This window comes from Rattus norvegicus, chromosome 12 (genome assembly GCF_036323735.1).
Source record: "Rattus norvegicus strain BN/NHsdMcwi chromosome 12, GRCr8, whole genome shotgun sequence".
NCBI classification, from domain to species: Eukaryota; Metazoa; Chordata; class Mammalia; order Rodentia; family Muridae; genus Rattus; species Rattus norvegicus.
Genome location: NC_086030.1, coordinates 22,503,855 through 22,520,419, shown reverse-complemented (window position 1 = coordinate 22,520,419; position 16,565 = coordinate 22,503,855). Strand labels below are relative to the sequence as shown.

The 16,565-nt window shown below is 44.1% G+C and overlaps 1 protein-coding gene across 8 annotated transcripts; it reads right to left on the bottom strand.

The window, feature by feature from the left end:
• Window positions 1-2,009: 2,009 nt before the first annotated feature.
• On the bottom strand, window positions 2,010-7,908 carry Pilrb2l4 (paired immunoglobin like type 2 receptor beta 2 like 4). 8 transcript variants are annotated; one of them, XM_063271737.1, is made up of 6 exons: window positions 7,642-7,902; window positions 6,963-7,375; window positions 6,199-6,285; window positions 4,580-4,769; window positions 2,835-2,865; window positions 2,010-2,290 (listed from the first exon to the last, which is right to left on the bottom strand). In XM_063271737.1, exons 1-5 carry the CDS (start codon window positions 7,653-7,655, stop codon window positions 2,853-2,855), a joined length of 717 nt encoding a protein of 238 aa, XP_063127807.1. In that variant the 5' UTR covers window positions 7,656-7,902; the 3' UTR covers window positions 2,010-2,290; window positions 2,835-2,852. The 8 variants fall into 8 exon arrangements, 7 of the variants coding, with proteins under 7 accessions (XP_063127807.1, XP_063127806.1, XP_038945913.1 ...); XM_063271736.1 differs by having other exon boundaries at window positions 6,963-7,337; window positions 7,642-7,898; XM_039089985.2 differs by having other exon boundaries at window positions 6,963-7,346; window positions 7,642-7,896.
• Between the last annotated feature and the right edge of the window lie 8,657 nt (window positions 7,909-16,565).

Genomic DNA, 16,565 nt, shown 5'->3' with positions numbered 1-16,565 from the left:
CTCCCCCAACATCTGCTGATAGCCAAGGACAAAGACATTTATAGGTATGTCATCAAGTTTGTTGTCACAGAAAGAGTGAAACTCACAACCCCCTCCTCAGGGTTATTATATTTAGCTTAAAATAAACCAAAGCTAAAACAAATAAATGAAGAAAAACCGGAAAGTGTTAATACCCTAACATGTAGGTACATTTAGTAGGATGCAGCAGCAGGAGATTTTCTAACTGTGAGGCCAGACTTTGTGTACAAAGCAAGTTCCAGGACAATCAGATGTATATAATAGAGAAAGCCCCTCCTCCAAAACGGAAGAAAACAAAAACAAACATACAAAAACTGAAGTATTGCTACTCACGATATATTTTATATAAATCTGGAGAGAAGCTAAGTATCATATTCAAGTTCTCCATCTCCAACGAAAAGGGAGCTAAGTGACAACCTTTTTTCATTACACACTTTACTGATTTCAGTTTTGTTAAGCTTTGCTGTTGATTTAAAGACAAAGTCTCATGTAACCCAGGCTGGCCTAAATTCAAGAAGTACCAAGAATAGCTTCTAATTCTGTGGTTCTCAAGCTTCCTAATGCTCTGATATTTCCTCATGTTGGGGTGACTCCAATCATGGAAATATTTCATTGGTATTTCATGACGGTAATTTTGCTACAGTTATGATCATAATATAAACATCTGATATTCAGGATATCTGAAATGTGACTGCTGTGAAAACATTCTCCTAGTTTTAGAAAGGTGGTGACCCACAGGTTGACAATCAATGTTAAAATTGATAATATTCCCATCACCACCTGTCAATTGTTGGGATGACAGGAATGTTATAATCCTAATTTTCTTTTATTCCTTTTTCTTACTGATCAGTTCAGTCTAGGGAACATAAATTCCAAACACTTGTCACCAGGGCAGAAGCCAATATCTACTCTCTAGTTGGAACATAATGTTCCCTTTTGGCAGATCAGAGACACAGTCTGCCTAAGTGTATACAACCCGAGCTTAAGCACATATGTAGAGATGAGAATGTTGGCTCTGTAAGTCTTTGGTGTGGGCTTATCTCTGGATTTTCCCTCTTATGCAATGGAAAAGGACCTGAGAAGTCACATGACCATTTGAACAAGTGGATTAGGGCCCCTTCTTTCACGTGCATGTGACTCCTTGAGATGACTGGACAGACCAGCATCTTGGCAGCCATCTGTGTAAACACATCAGAAATGCCCAATATCACCATGCCCAGGAGAGCTGCAGAGTTCAGTCTCAGGGGCTAGGATGCAGTCACAACCACAGTAGACATCTCACAGCTCTTCCAGGACACTTCACTTTAGCCACATCAGTTTTGGGGACCTCATCATGACCCCAAATATCTCCAGCTTGTCTCATGGCATTGGGAACAGCTTCCAAATGACCAAGAAAAGGCCCATGAATGATATTCATTTGAGGCTTGTGATTGGAGAACTGGAGCTGTTTCCATACTACTTCATTTATGGCTCACTATGGTTGGTAGATCTCTATCGAGCATGGCCATGAAATTCTTATGTCATGAGAAGCATGGTTTCATTCCTTCTGGGTCACTGTGGATGGTTTCCTGTGTACCCACAAATTTTTATTATAAGGTGACCTGCTGACTATCAAATATTAGGACAGACTGGACTTGGGACAAATTTCCCATTTTAGGAGACAATGGAGAGTGCAGAATGTCAACATGGCAGGAAATGAGAAAGTGAGGGCATACAGTTGGGCTTGTGAGTAAAGAAAGCTCAACATGGGACCCAAGCAAGCCATGCTCTGACACTTGATGTGAAGCATGTGGGGAGGGGTGGCTCTGGATGAGAGGTCAGCATCCAGAGAGTAAAGAAGAGGAGAACTCTGATTCTCAGGCTGTGGGTTTCAATGAAAACCATGGCCCTTACATCTATCCCAGTGACCTACACCCTAGACACAGTCTACACTCTCTAAGAAGTGTCAGGAAGGAAGAGTGATGGGGGCCCAGGAGACACACTGAGATGGATTGGTGGGAGTAACATATTTATTAAAAGTGTCAATAACTCCATGAGCAGACAGAGAACAGCACAATCAGGCTCTCAGGCCCAGAGACACACAGGAGGACCTTGGTTCCAAGGAGAGGGTATCCGAGCCCCCATGGCAGAAGTGGGGGTTATCCAAGAATGACTTTCACAGGAGAATCCTGCAGCCACGAGCTCTGACTCCCAGAGAGAAGACATGGAAGACTGTGGGATGCAGGGTGTGTGATGTAAACTCACCTGATGAGAGATCCTAGCAGTGGGGAGCCTGTTAGGTAAGGAATAAATGATTATTTGTCACCAGGATCGGGTGGCCGACCATGAGACACAGATGACAGTGTTCTCTGTGTACCATTTGGGTCCCCAGAAATCATTCCCAGGACTCTGGGCTAGGCAGCAGACTCCATTTCCCACTGATCTATCTCACTGGCATATACTACTTTTCTTCCTTCGTGTGTAATTTAAAATATTTCAGGTAAAATCAATTTGGAAAATGTTATGTCCATGATTTATCACCTTGAGCAATCCCCCCTCATTTTTAAAGACACAATCTTTCACAGGCCAGAAACTCACCAGTTGTTCTAGACTAGGTGTTCAGCCAATCTGTCTCTGCCTGTCTCTTGCTTGACCAGGGCTGGGATTGCAAATTCTTGCCACATCCCTGGGTGCAAGCTCCTGATCCATAAACTCAGGTCCTCCTACCCCTGTGCCATGCGTTTCTGACTGAATCATCGCTCTGGCTCCCTTCCATGCTTCTCATAATGAACTTCCCATCAGCTCCTCTTCTGTCCCTTGAGATGACAGGCACTCACCTTACTAGGGTTTAGGCTTTACTCTGCTGTCCTGTAGGAGAAGAAACTATGTCAGTGGGTCAACCACGCTGGTTCTCATTCCTGCCTCTCAGCTGTTCTCTGTGTGCACACAACAGGAGGGGATGAGGGCATCACACATGTCTGCTACATCCAGGTAGGCACAGGTCTGAGAATCAACAGGACCTGAGGCCAGGAGTCAGCCTACTTTCTGTACAACACAGCATGTCAGATGACTACTAGTGAACTCAACCATATCCTGTCTCCCTTTCAGTCCTTTTCCCTACTCTACTTTCTTGACACATCTCTGCCTTCTCTGCTCTGCACTCACTGTGTCTCCCTCTTACCTCCCTGAAACCTTGTTTTCTAGCTGTCCCTCTCAGTGTAGGCTGCTGCATCCTGCAGTTTCAGACTCAGGGTTTTATTCCCAGTCACACTTCTGCGGTCGTTCAGGCTACTGCTCTTCCACCTCTCAGTTCTACTTAGAGTAACAGAGGGCAGAGCCTGTCTGAAACAGTGGGATGCACATTTAAATGTTCATTTGTAAACTTCCATTACACTCCACCATCTATGCATCTCTATCCTTATCTCATAGTCCCAATGGCTTTAAATCAGCTTTGATCTCAGTTCACATGTAGGTCTTGTGTTGGGTATACAAGATATTTGGAGCCCAGTGGCCTACAGCTTGCTATGTAACTGTAGATAGACTTGAACTCCTGATTCCCTTCTCTGGACCCAAGGGCTGGAATTATTTTGTAACCCTCTTTGTACCGATTTTTATTTCTTAGAGTACCCATGAATTTGAAGACAAATAATTTGTTTATACAAAAATGTAATGGGATTTTGCAAAAGAACATTGTATTTTCAAGTGTGTGTGTTTGTCTGTTTGTGTGTGGTGTATGTGTGTGTTCTCCAGGAACATAACATATAAAATTTTCCGTTCTGCAAATATGCTTGAATTTAGAGTACTTCCCTAATCTTTTTGTAAAATTTACTGTGAACAGAGCATAACCACATGTGAATATTTGCAAATGTGAACACTCATGTGCTGCTGGAGGACAACCTTGGGCATTTTTCTTTAGGAGCTGTCCTCTCTGGATTGTGAGGCAGCAAAGTCATTGGTCTCACCCAGTATATAAGGTGGCCAGCACAGGGAGCCTCGGGGATCCTAGTGTATCAGGCTGTCCTAGCATCTGAAAACTCTTTCTATGGCTCCTGGGATGATGCTCATGTGATTGTTTGTGGAAAAATCACTTCCACTGAGACACTTCAATGGGTGTTTCATGATTTCACTGAGGAGGGTGAGATGTCTAGTGTCCAACTCTTGCTTGTTGTAGTGTTAAGTTCTCCATACACATTTCTTTCTCTTTCTGTGTCCATTAATTTCCATTTTAGTTACACATGCCCAACTCAAAGAGGTGTCTCCACTTATACATATCACTTCCTGTAACATGTTATCTGCAAAAGCTGGTCTACCCTCATTTCTTCTATAGCAGATGAACAGTCAGCCCCTGAGGTTCCTGCATGGCTACTTGAATTCCTTAGGAGCATGCGCTGTGTTCATCTACATTTGCTCCTCTGATTTCCAGGTGGTCAGGAAGGACAGCAGGCTCCATGCAGTTCTTGAGGAGTTCAGGCAAATTTCCCTCCTTCTGTTCTCTTTACTGTTCCCTGCCCTTCTCCATCTCCAACACCTGAGAACACTCCCAGTGGGGAAGCTCAGGTGAGGCCTGTCTTGGAACACTTACCTTTGCTTCCACCACAGGAAGATCACCCATCCATAGAGGGGGATGATGACCACAACTTTGGCCATGACCATCCCAACCATGGCTCCCAAGTTCAGCAGTGATGGATTCCTCTGGCCCCTTGTGTTCTCCAGGCCAGCTGTGGGGACTGCAGAGGGGATGATGGAGGGGCTCGCCATGGTAGTACTGAGAGCTATGGAAAGAAGAAAAGTGAGAAAATCCTCCATGGATGAAGTGAGGAATGGGTGAGTATCACACCTTGTCTCCTCGGTTGGATGTGGGATGCAGAACAGCTGTTAGAAGTTCACACAAGGAAGGGAACACATGCTTAAGACTGAGACTCCAGAAGAGTAAGCTCAGATGCACAGTCCCCAACTGTCCTGGCTGTGTGTTCACTAATTTTCATTGGGTCACACATAACTACGTTAGAAAATTTTGGCGATTTGTTTCCACTTAAATATATAACTTAAGTACATAACTAACAGATATGGTTAGTTCATAGTGTGTTTGCTGCTTGGACCCAAGAACCTGAGTTTGGTCCCCAGTATCAATATCAAGAACATGGTGAAGGCTGCATGACCCTTGCTCATAGCCCAAGAGACAGAGGCAGGCAGAGCCCTGTGGGTGGACAGGTAACCTGGTCTATGTGTCTAGTTCCATGTCCAACAGAGTCAAGTGATGTAATCCGAGAGCTGAGGAGTTGGAGACAGACTTTTCCCTGTGGCTCACTGGCCTGCCAACCTAGCCTCCATGAAAAACTTAAAGCCAGTAAGAGAGCTTGTCCCGCAAAAGAGGGTGGGTGAGAACTTAGGCTCTCCTGTAGCCACTACATACATAAATATATGTACACACACACACACATACACAGACACACACACACACACACATACACACACACACACACACACACACACACACACACCTCTGCCATACACACTGAATATGCCAAAATGTGTAAAAGAAAAAACACAATTTTAGCTTTATGTGTGCAGCTCTGTCCAGGGCAGAATATATTCCTTTGCTTTACACACATAACTGAGAAAATTTTTGCCAATATTTACCTATTTGCGAATTCTAAACCAGGGGTTCTTGACCTGTGCATCATTATCCCAACATGGATTACATATCAGGTATCACACATTTCAGGTATTTCATTGTGATTCATAAAAATAGGATAATTAAAATTTTGAAGTAGCAATGATATACTTTTAGGCATGTGGGTGCCCAGAACATGAAGAACTGTATAAAAGAGTTGCACCTTTAGGGAATTAGAGAATGACTGAACTAGACACATACATAAAATGGATCCTTTCTCTCTAAGTCCAGGCAACAGCTATCAAACTCTAGTACAGGTCAACATGGTAGCTGTGGCCTACACAGATAACTGCTCTGTGCACATCCTCTCATAATTTGACTTAGGACAGTCAGGAGGCACCTCTGGATGTTGTGGCACATGCTGTACTGTCCACAATCAGGAGGCAGAGGCAAGGCAGACTGCTGTGAGTTCGAGACCAGATGAGTCTCTATACTGAGTATTGGAAAAGCCAGGGCTACATGCTGAGAAACTGATATAAAATAAATAAACAAGATAGAAAGAAAACAGGAAATAAAGAAGTACTCACATTTTAAAAAGTGGGGTTGTGGGGAGCAACAGAGAAAAGTTGAAGGAAACAATGCAGCAACACACAGGACCCAGATTCTCTTGGTCCCTATGCAAGAACACAAGTCACTACAATGGGCTCAGAGCTCCCAATCCAGGTGACTCAAGTTCCTTCAGCATCAGAGGGGCTGGAGGGATCAGAAGACAGAGCAGCCACATCATGGAAATGGAAACATTTTCTTAATCATTTTCTAATGACTGAAGAGACTGGAGAGAGAAGATAGGTGTGTCCTGGGGAACTATGAGGTGAAATGAGGGACCTATGGTGACATGTGGCAGTTACAGTTAGACCTGAGAACACCAGAACATCCAATGGCCCCTACTATATGTTCTGTGCTGACATTGGAGCTATGTGAAGATGCTGCACATAGGTACCAACTAGAGCCCTGCCACAGAAACATGAGAGTCGGCTCCATCCTAGATAATTATATTCACCTTGAGGTCACTGGCTAAAGTGGGCAGGACTGTAGTTAGTTTTGGGAAAATAAGGGTGTGAACTATGGGTTACTGAAGCCAACAGTCCACTCTGATTGTGTCTGAGCAGAGGATGACAGACATAGGGGCAGCAAAGACTTCTCCCAACTGCAAGGAAAGGTGCTGGTGGCAGATGTTTGAGCAGAGCCGAGGGAAAGGAATATGAAAGGAAGCTCAGACTTGTGGACCCTGATGTGATATCTAGGGAACAAGGAAGCCACAGGTGTCAAAGCCTGAGTCATGGTGACTCACCATGAATGATGAGTTTGGTTCCAGCTCTAGACTGCCACAACTTCATGCCTTCTGTGGCTTGCAGAAAAATTCGGCTGAAGTATGTGGACTGGTCATTCGCCTTTAAGTTCAGGATTCTGAGGACTCCTGATGTCTGACCCTGTGTCCAATTCATGATGAGCCGGCCCTTAAAATGCTCATGAAGGAAAAGCAGGGTGGAGTTGTAGATGACTTCCCCAAAGAATACCTTCCATCTCCAGGCTATGCTCATCTGTGGATCCTTGGCCAACTCCCAGGGGAAGTAGAATGAGAAGGGGATCTCGATGGAGCCGCCTTGGATTCCAGTGAGCTGTTCTGGTTGGTTGACACCATAGTCCTGCGTTTTTTGATATCCTGCTGAATTCCCTGGGAAGGACAGGGAGAATCTGAAGCCACTGCAGGGATTGAAAGGACAACCCTGAGCATCCTGAGCCTTCATCTGAAGGGAGGGGTGGGACACAGGGCAGGACTGTCCCTATGGCTGCAGAGACAGCAAAAAGAGAGAAGGGTTGGGTTGGGCTCACTCTGAAGGTTGAACTATTAGGAAAGAAAGACTAGACTGGCTCCTCTACCAGACACTGGACACAAGACACCCACTTTTCCCAGCCACTCTGTGCCCTCCTCTGGTTCAGTCCCTGCTAATGAAGTCCCCACCACTCACCAGTGTGCAGACATGCTGCCAACAGCAGAAGAAGGAGGATCCAAGCCATAGCCAGATTCTGTTCAGGAAGTGAGACCAGCAGGGCCATCAGGAAGTTGAGGATGCCCTGTCTAGGGACACTGGGGCACTCAGCAGTCCCGAGAGAATCAGGATAAATAAAAACAGATGCTCAGATATTCTCAAGTGGAGGACTGAGTTGAGCAGGACCATCTCCACCTCCTTGTGGCCAGCAACTTCCTTTACTGATCTGGCTTCTTCTTTTCCCAAGTTGCAGAAGATCCTCCCTTGTGGTTACTGACAACATGACAGGGCTTTTGGGCCCAGCCCCCACTTTTGGCTGGGAGACATATCCTAGCCCTTGGCATAGCTGCTTCTTCTCTCTTCCACCTTGACTGTCTATCTTATCTACACTATTCCATTTCCTAAGTGGCTTGTAATCTCTCTGCCCCATTCCTCTATATTTCCTCTATTCCTACCCTACCCCTCCTCAATCTCTTTTGTATTGTGTCCCCCACTGTTGCAGTAAAAAATTTTTAAATATGGTTTCTTTTATACCACATTAGTGCCAGCATCCTAGGGCCACATGGCGTCTGTTGGATATTTTCACTTCAGTCAACAAAGCATCTCACACACTGTGTTCCATCCATATCACACTGCCGATGGCTACTCTCTGCGCCTAGCAACAATCTCTCCACCCATCTAGTTCCCAGGACAGGTTGACACGGTGCCGGACATACACATCCCAATTCCATGGTAGACCAGTGTGTACAGTCACCACACAATCTCTTGAACTCAATTAAATCACCACAAGAAAGAACGCACAACACAATAACCTCTAATCCAATTGATAAGATATAAATGCCAACCTAAACAAGGTATAATTTGCTCATCTAGACACATAAAATCCTGTACACATCCACTGCTTAAGAATAGTCATAACAACTTGTAAATGTGCAGAAAAAATTCTCAACCTCCACCTCCATGTTCTCTCGGCTGCCCTCCCTCCCGCTCCAGTATTCTCCTCCTCTGCAACTTTTCTCCTGCCCATCCTTCCTTCTCATCCAATGACAGGCCTCATTCTATCCTGTACCTGCCTTCACTTGCATAATGACATCAACCTATATTTCGCCCTTTCTGTCTACTTAAAAAAAGTCTCTCAAATATAAGCTATTATCAGTTTGTAAATTAACAGCATAAAATATACCTAACACCCATTCCAACATGTTATCAGTTAAACAGAACACTGAGTTATCCATTCCTGCTTAAGAAAGGCTTAAAATCTATGTTATATCCTGGTGAGCTTGTATACTCTCTGATAACTATCTAATTAAATATGTATTGTCAAAGTTAAACAGCATTGGTAGGCTATGAGACTATAATCAGTCTTCAACTCCATCAGAAATCTGAGAATGACCAAATATCTATACACATAGGAAGCCTAACATGACTTCCAGAACTGAGACAGGTTGTAAAGACAAACCTCCACTAGCCCAGTCCTCTGTTAGCACATATGAGCTCAAGTCTTCAGCCTTCTGGCCCAAAAATTAACTCACAGACTCTTGAAATGCAGAAATCTTGAAGGGTTGATAATTCTGGCTTGGCAAAGATTTTCAGTCAACTATTTTGCAAAATGTCTACTTTTTGGACAGTACTAGTCTGTAAATGAAATAGGCAGTTTCTGCCCATTGGCTGCCTAACCACAAAGTATTACCTCACCTGGAGGGAGAGATGATCAATTTCATTAAATCACTAAAGGGGAACTGTTAGGAGCAGATATTGCCCAGGGTCTTCTGGCTTTCATAGTCTCTGGTAAGAAGTCCAGTGTAATACAGATACGTCTGGCTATATGTGACTTGACCCGTTTCCCTTACTAATTTTAATATTCTTTCTTTGGTTTTTGCATTTGGTGTTTTGACTATTATGTGATGGGAGAAAATTTTTTGGTCCAATCTATTTGGAGTGGATGTTTTGGGTTAGGAGTTATTTGGTTTTGCATTTTCTTTAACACTTATGTCAATGTTTTCTCTGGTATCTTCTCCCCCTGAGATTCTCTCCTCCATGTCCTGTATTCTGTTGGTAATGCTTGTATCTATGACTCCTGATCTCTTTCCTAGATTTTCTTTCTCGGGGTTCTTTCCCTTTGTGATTTCCTTATTGTTTCTATTTCCATTTTCAGATCCTGGATGGTTTCATTCAATTCCTTCACCTGATTGGTTCATTTTTGTGCTTCCTCTTTAAGGGCTTCTACCTGTTTTTCTGTGTTTTCCTGTATTTCATTAAGGGAGTTAGTTATTTATGTCCTTCTTAAACTCCTTTAACATTATCATGACTTGTGATTTTAAGTCAAAATAATCCTTTTCCAGTGTTGGGTTATCCAGGGCTTGCTGTGGTGGGGGAACTGGGTGCTGATGATGAAAAATGACCTCGGTTTATGCTGCTTAGTTTTTTGCCTTTCCCTCTTGCCGTCTGCTTATCTCTTGTTTTAGCTGGTCTTTCTGTCTCTGACAGTGGCTTGACACTCCCATAAGTCTGCATGTAAGCACTACTGGGATACCAGCTCTCACCCAGGGGTATTTGGGAACAGAGAGCTGTGGAACAATGTCAGCTCCTGGTACACGCAGAAAATGTAAGGATTCTGTTCCAGACTGATCCTCAGTTCCTGTGTTCTGAGGGCTCCGGGTGGGTTCCTCTTGGGCCAGAAATGTGAACATAAGTGGTGTGATGTGCATGAAGCAAAGGATTGTATTCGGCTCTTGACTGAGCTTTACACACATGGCTATTTCATAGTTCTTCTTTTACACATTTTGGTTTATCCACTGAGTGTGAACATGTGGATCTGTTACATCAGATGTGTGTCTATGTGTTTATGTGTTTGCATGTGAGTTTGTGTGTCTCTGTGTAAGAATCTGTGTCTGTATAACTCTGTGGGTATACCTGGGTACTCATCTCTCTGTCTCTGTGTGTGTATCTGTGTGTGTGTGTGTGTGTGTGTGTGTCTGTGTGTCTGTGTCTTCCTGTGTATCTATGTATAGGTGTTTCTATAGGTGTGTCTGTGTATCTGAGTGTATCTCTGTGTGTGAATCCCTGTTTGTGTGTCTATGTTCCGTGTGTCTCTGTGTATCTGTCTTTGTGTGCCTGCATTGGTTTATGCATGTTCAGGCTAGAGGAGAGCCTAAGGTCTCATCCTCCTCATATTTTGGATCAGGCTCTCTCTCACTGACTTCAAGTTTCCCAGGGAGACTAGATTGACTGGCCGGTGAGCTGTACAGACAAGCCTGTCTGCACTTCCTCAGTCCTAGGATTACAGCTCACATAGCTCTGTTTGGTGTGGAACTTGACACATAGACCAGGCTAACTGTCCACTCACAAAGCTCTGCCTGCCTCTGTCTCTTTTGCTAAGATTACAGGTTTTGCTGGCCTCTTTATATGGACACTACAGAACAAATTTGGTTCCAGGGCCCAAGCATCAAACTCAAAAATGGGGGTAACATGGGCTATATGATACTTTCTATGTGATAGGTTCTGGGAAAGTTTCATTTGCATGAAGAGAAATTCAGTGTGCTCCCTGGACCTGTCCTTATAAACCAAAAGAAAGTTAGACCTGTAATTCATCTTTTTCTGTGCCTACCACAAAGGTGTAGGAGGTGGGGGTGGTATAGGCTTCTTGCTCCTAAACACACAGACCTTTCCTAACTCAGCTGGTGTCAGGATAAGATTTTCAGGGTATGGACACATCTACACCTCAGCCTTGCTCTGAACTAGCTCCTTGGTTTGCTTGACTTTCTGATCCCTCATTTGCTAAAAAATATCATTAACTCCATGAGCAAAGAAAGAACAGCATAGTTGGGCTCTCAGGACCAAAGACAGATGACAGAATGACCTGGGTTCTGAAGACAGGACATTAGAACCCATCTGGCAGAAATGGGGTTATCTTGCTATCCTTGCCCAAGAATCTTTGACAGAACAGTCCTACAGCCATGCATGTTCTGATTCTGATGATCAAGAATTTGAGGTATAGGATGCTGATGTGGGTTCACCAATTACTATTTTGATATAAACTCTCCACCCTGGTGAGAGAAAATGGCACCTGGAGGTCTGTTAACTGGGGACAAACAGACAATGTCACACCAGGAACCTGTGAGCAACCCTGAGAGTCAGAGGACAATTGTCCAAAGTCAGTTTTCTCTATGTACAATTTGGGTTCCCTGGAATCACATCAGATCACTGTGCTAGGCAGCTGACTACATTTCCAACTGACACACACTATTGTTTTTTCATTAATATGGAATTCAAAATACTTCACTTCAAATAAATTTAGTGAATGACTGCAATTTATCACCTTGAGAAATTTCCCTGTTCTTAAAAGGGATCTTTCATTAGCCCTGGAACTAATCAATTAGGCTAGAATAGGTGGACAGCAAACCCATGACTCTCCATGTCTCTGGCTTGTCCAGAGCTGCGGTTACAAATTTCTGGAACATCCTCTGGTTATTATGTGTAAGCTGGGGATCAAACTCATGTCCTTCTACCCATGTGCCATGCATTTCTGTCTGAATCATCTCTCTGTCTCGCTTGCATGCCTTCCAGAATAAACTTCCCAATGGATCCTCAGCTGCCCCTTGGGATGACAGGTGCTCTCCTGTCTGGGGTTTAGTCTTTCCTCTGCTGGCCTGTAGGGGAAGAAACTGTGTCAGTGTGTCAGCCAGACTCGTTCTCAGTCCTGCCTCTCAGGTGTTCTCTGTGTTCAGAAAACATGAGGGGCCCAAGACCAGAAAGAGCTCTGCTGCAGCCATCAGGGACAGGTCTGAGAATCAGTAGGTCCTGAAGGTAGTGTTCAGCTGACCTTCTCTACAACACAGCAAATCAAAGGAAAACTCTACTGGTCCACTGACCCATGTCCATCTCCTATCTCCCTTTCCCACCTTCCCCCTGCTCTGACCTCTTGACCCTTTCATGCCTTCTCTGCTCTGCAGTCATCATGTCTCGCCATGTCTGCTGCCACCCTGCAGATTCAGCCTCAGGTTATGGATCCTGTCAGACTTCTGCTGTCTCTTAGACTGCTGGTCTCCCTCCTCTAAGTTTTCTACCTAACATTTAACATTGTTAAATGGTATTTGTAAACCTTCTACCATTCATGCATATAGGTCCTTATCATTTAGTCTTCTAGGTCCCACGGCTTTAAATCCGCTATGACCTGAGTTCGCACTTGAGTCTTGTGTTGTGTGTAGAAGGTATTTGGAACCTAGTGACCTATGGTGCTATGCAACTGTAGAAAACCTTGAACCACTCTGCATTATCCAGGGGCTGGGATTATTGTGTCCCCCTCTGAGTGCCCATTTTTATTTCTTAGAGTAACCATGAATGTTTGAAAACAAATCATTTATTTTTACAGAAATGCAATTGGATTTCAAACAGGAACTTCATTGTATTTTTAGCTGTGTACATGTGTTTGTGTGCATGTGTGTTGTCAGGACTTAATGTATAAAATTTGCTATTCCGCAAATATCGTTACATTTAAAGTATTTCTCCAGTGTTTTTTAAAATATACTTTAAGAGACACATGTGCATATTTGCATATGTGCAGACACAAGTGAAAGGTAGAGGAAAACCTTGGCATTATCCTTTGGTGGATGTTCTCTCTGGATTTTGAGACAGGACAGTTATAGTTCTCACCCACGAGGTAAGGCTTACAGCACAGTGAGCCCCAGGAATCATACTGTCTGTGCCTGTCCAAGTATCTGACAACTCTTTATGTGGTTTATGGGATACTCATGTCCCTGTTTGTGGGGCAATCACTTCAACTGAGACACTTCAATAGGTGTTTCATATTTTTGCTCATAAGGATTAGATTTCTAGAGTCCAACTCTTGCTGGTTGTAGTGATAGGTTCTCCTTATAGATTTCTTTCTGTTTATGGGTCTATTACTTTCCATTTTAGTCACACAAGCCAAACAAAAAGAGGTGTTCCTTTTTATAGCTATCACTGCCTTAACATGTTGTCTGCAAATGCTGGTCTACCCTCAGACCTTCTTTAGTGGCCACATCTCTTTCCAGATGAGCAGTCACCCCTGAGGCTCCTGAGTTCCTCCTTGAATTCCTTAAGAGCAGGCTCTGTGTTCATCTGCATTTGTTCCTCTAATTTCCAGGTGGTCAGGAAGAACAGCAGGCTTCATGGATGCAGTCCTTGTCCAGTTCAGGCACATTTCCCTACTTTTGTTCTCATTACTGATCCCTGCACAAGCCTGCTACTCTCCATCTCCCACTGCTGAGAACACTCCCAGTGGGAAGTTCATATGAGGCCTGTCATGGACCACTTACCTTTGCTTCCACAACAGAAAGATGATCCATCCACAGATGGGGAAGGTGACCACAACTTTGGCCAAGATCATCCCATCGTTGGCTACCAGATTCAGCAGTGAATGATTCATCTGACTTCCTGTGTCCTCCAGACTAGTTGTGAAGACTGCAGAAGAGATGATGGAGGGGATCCTCATGGTGGTGCTGAGTGCTGTGGAGAGATGAGAAGTGAGCAGACCTCCCCTGAATGAGGGAGGATGGGTGACTTTCACATCTTGTCTGCTCTGTAGGATGTGAAATGGGAAACAGCTGTCAGATGTTGACACAGAACAGGAAACAGAACCTTAAGACTGAGACTCTAGGAGAGCAAGCTCAAATTCACAGTTCCCAACTGTCCTGGCTGTGTGTCCACAGATTTTTATTGGGTCACAAATAACTAAGCCAGAGAAATACAGTGAATTTTGACATAAACTTAAGTAAGTAACTGACATGAATTGTCCACATTCTACTTGAATCTTAGAACCTGAGTTTGATCTTGAATATCCATATGAAGAACCACCTAAACCTTTAATTCCAGCCCAAGAGGCAGAAGCAGGCAGAACTCTGTGAGCTGACAGCCGGCCTGTCTAGTTCCACACCAAACAGAGCAGAGTAAGCTGTAGTCCTTGCACTTTGAGGGTGGAATCAGGATTGTCCCTGTGGCTCACTGGCCAGCCAACCTAGTGTCCTTGGGAAATTTCAAGCCAACGAGAGAACCTGGTCCAAAATTAAACAGATGAGACCTTAGAATCTCCTCTAGCCTCCATGTATAGATGAACAAATGTGCACACAGACGGGCACACAGACGGGCACACATACACACACACACACACACACACACACACACACACACACACACAGCTTAATAGACCCAGATGTTCACACATACTATATACAAAGTGTGTATAATAGAAACTATATCATTTAAGCTGGACAAAACAGCTCAGTGCAGGGCAGAGGTCATTTCTTTACTCTACAAACATCATAGACCAGCAGTTCTCAACCAGTAGGTAATTATCTCACCAGGGTCCAAAACAGGTATCTGTCATATCAGATATTTATACTATAACTCATAACAGTAGTAAAGTAAAATTATAAAGTAGCACATGATAGTGGTTTTTTTTTTTTTTTTTTTGGTGTTACAACATGAGGAACTGTGTTAAAGTATCGCAGCATTAGGAAGGCTGACTCCGGAAACAGCTATATTCTCTCTGTCCCGTAAACCCTAAAAACTGTGGTTTGAGTTTGCATTAGGTCAATGTCAGCTGTAGCCTGCACAAATAATGAAGCTACAGGTATCCCTCTTGTAGGTGGACTGATGTGTGATCATAAGCTAATGTCATCACTTATGAGGCAGATTCAAAACAGATTTCTCTGAGTTCCAGGCCAGCCTGGTTTACATACTGAGTATAAGGACAGTCAAGATAAATGCTAAGACCCTGCCTTACAAAAACATAAGCACACAAACAAACAACAATGATAACAAGAGCCCCTGAGTAAGGTCCTGATAAACACTGACAGCTGAGAGCATCCCTAGCTGCTGTAGGGCCATGTGTAGGACCACACAGTGACTAGGCTGGGCCTCAGGGTTCCATGGGGAGAATGCAGTTACATCTGCTTACAAAGACCACAGGGATCAAAAGACAAAACATCCAAATCATGTAAATGGGGACATTATATTTGAAGAGCCAGTTGTCTTTTGTGAGAGAGAGGAGGGGTAAGGAGGGGAACCGGAAGTTGGAAAACCAAAAGGAGACAGGACAGTAGATAAGGAGAAATGACAAATGTGTCCTGGGGAACAGGGAGGGATAATGAGGGACTGTGAAGACAGGTGCAGTTACACTTAGACCAGAAGATACCAAAATGATCCAGTGGTACCCACTATATGTTCTGGGTTTAGGTTGAACTATGTGGAGATGCTGCATACAGGGACCAATTGGAGCCCTGCCACAGGACCAAGAGTGTTAGCCATATTCTGGACACTTTCATGCAACTTGAGGTCATAAGGAAGGGTGTACTTGGGGAGGACAGCAGTTCCACTGGGAGGAAAGGTTAGAGATAAGGGGGAGGGCACATGCTGAAGCCTAGGGAGTAGGTGTGGTTCTGTCTGAGCAGAGAATAACAGACAAGAGCAGAGGAGTCAGCAAAACTTGTCACAATTATACAGAAAAGATGCTGCTGGAAGAGGTGTTAGCAGGGCCAGGGGAAAGGGATGTAAAACAAAGCTCAAAGCTGTGGAGACTGAGGTGACATCTAGGAGAAAAGCAAGCTGTAGCTGTCAAAGCCTGAGCCCTGGTGGCTCACCATGGACGATGGAGAGTTGGGTCCCAGGAATCCACTGCCATCTCTTCCTATCTTCTGTGGTGCTCAGGCAGATGTTACAGAAGTATGTGGCCTGGTCATTGTCCTTCAAGTTAAGGATTCTGAGGAGTCCAGATATCTGACCCTGTGTCCAGTTCAGGATGAGCCCATCCTTGAAGTGCTCATGAATGAAAGGTAGAGTGGAGTTGTAGATGAATTTCCCATGGTAGTCTTTCCATCTCCAGGCTATGCTCATCTGTGAATACTTGGCCAACTCCCAGCAGAAGC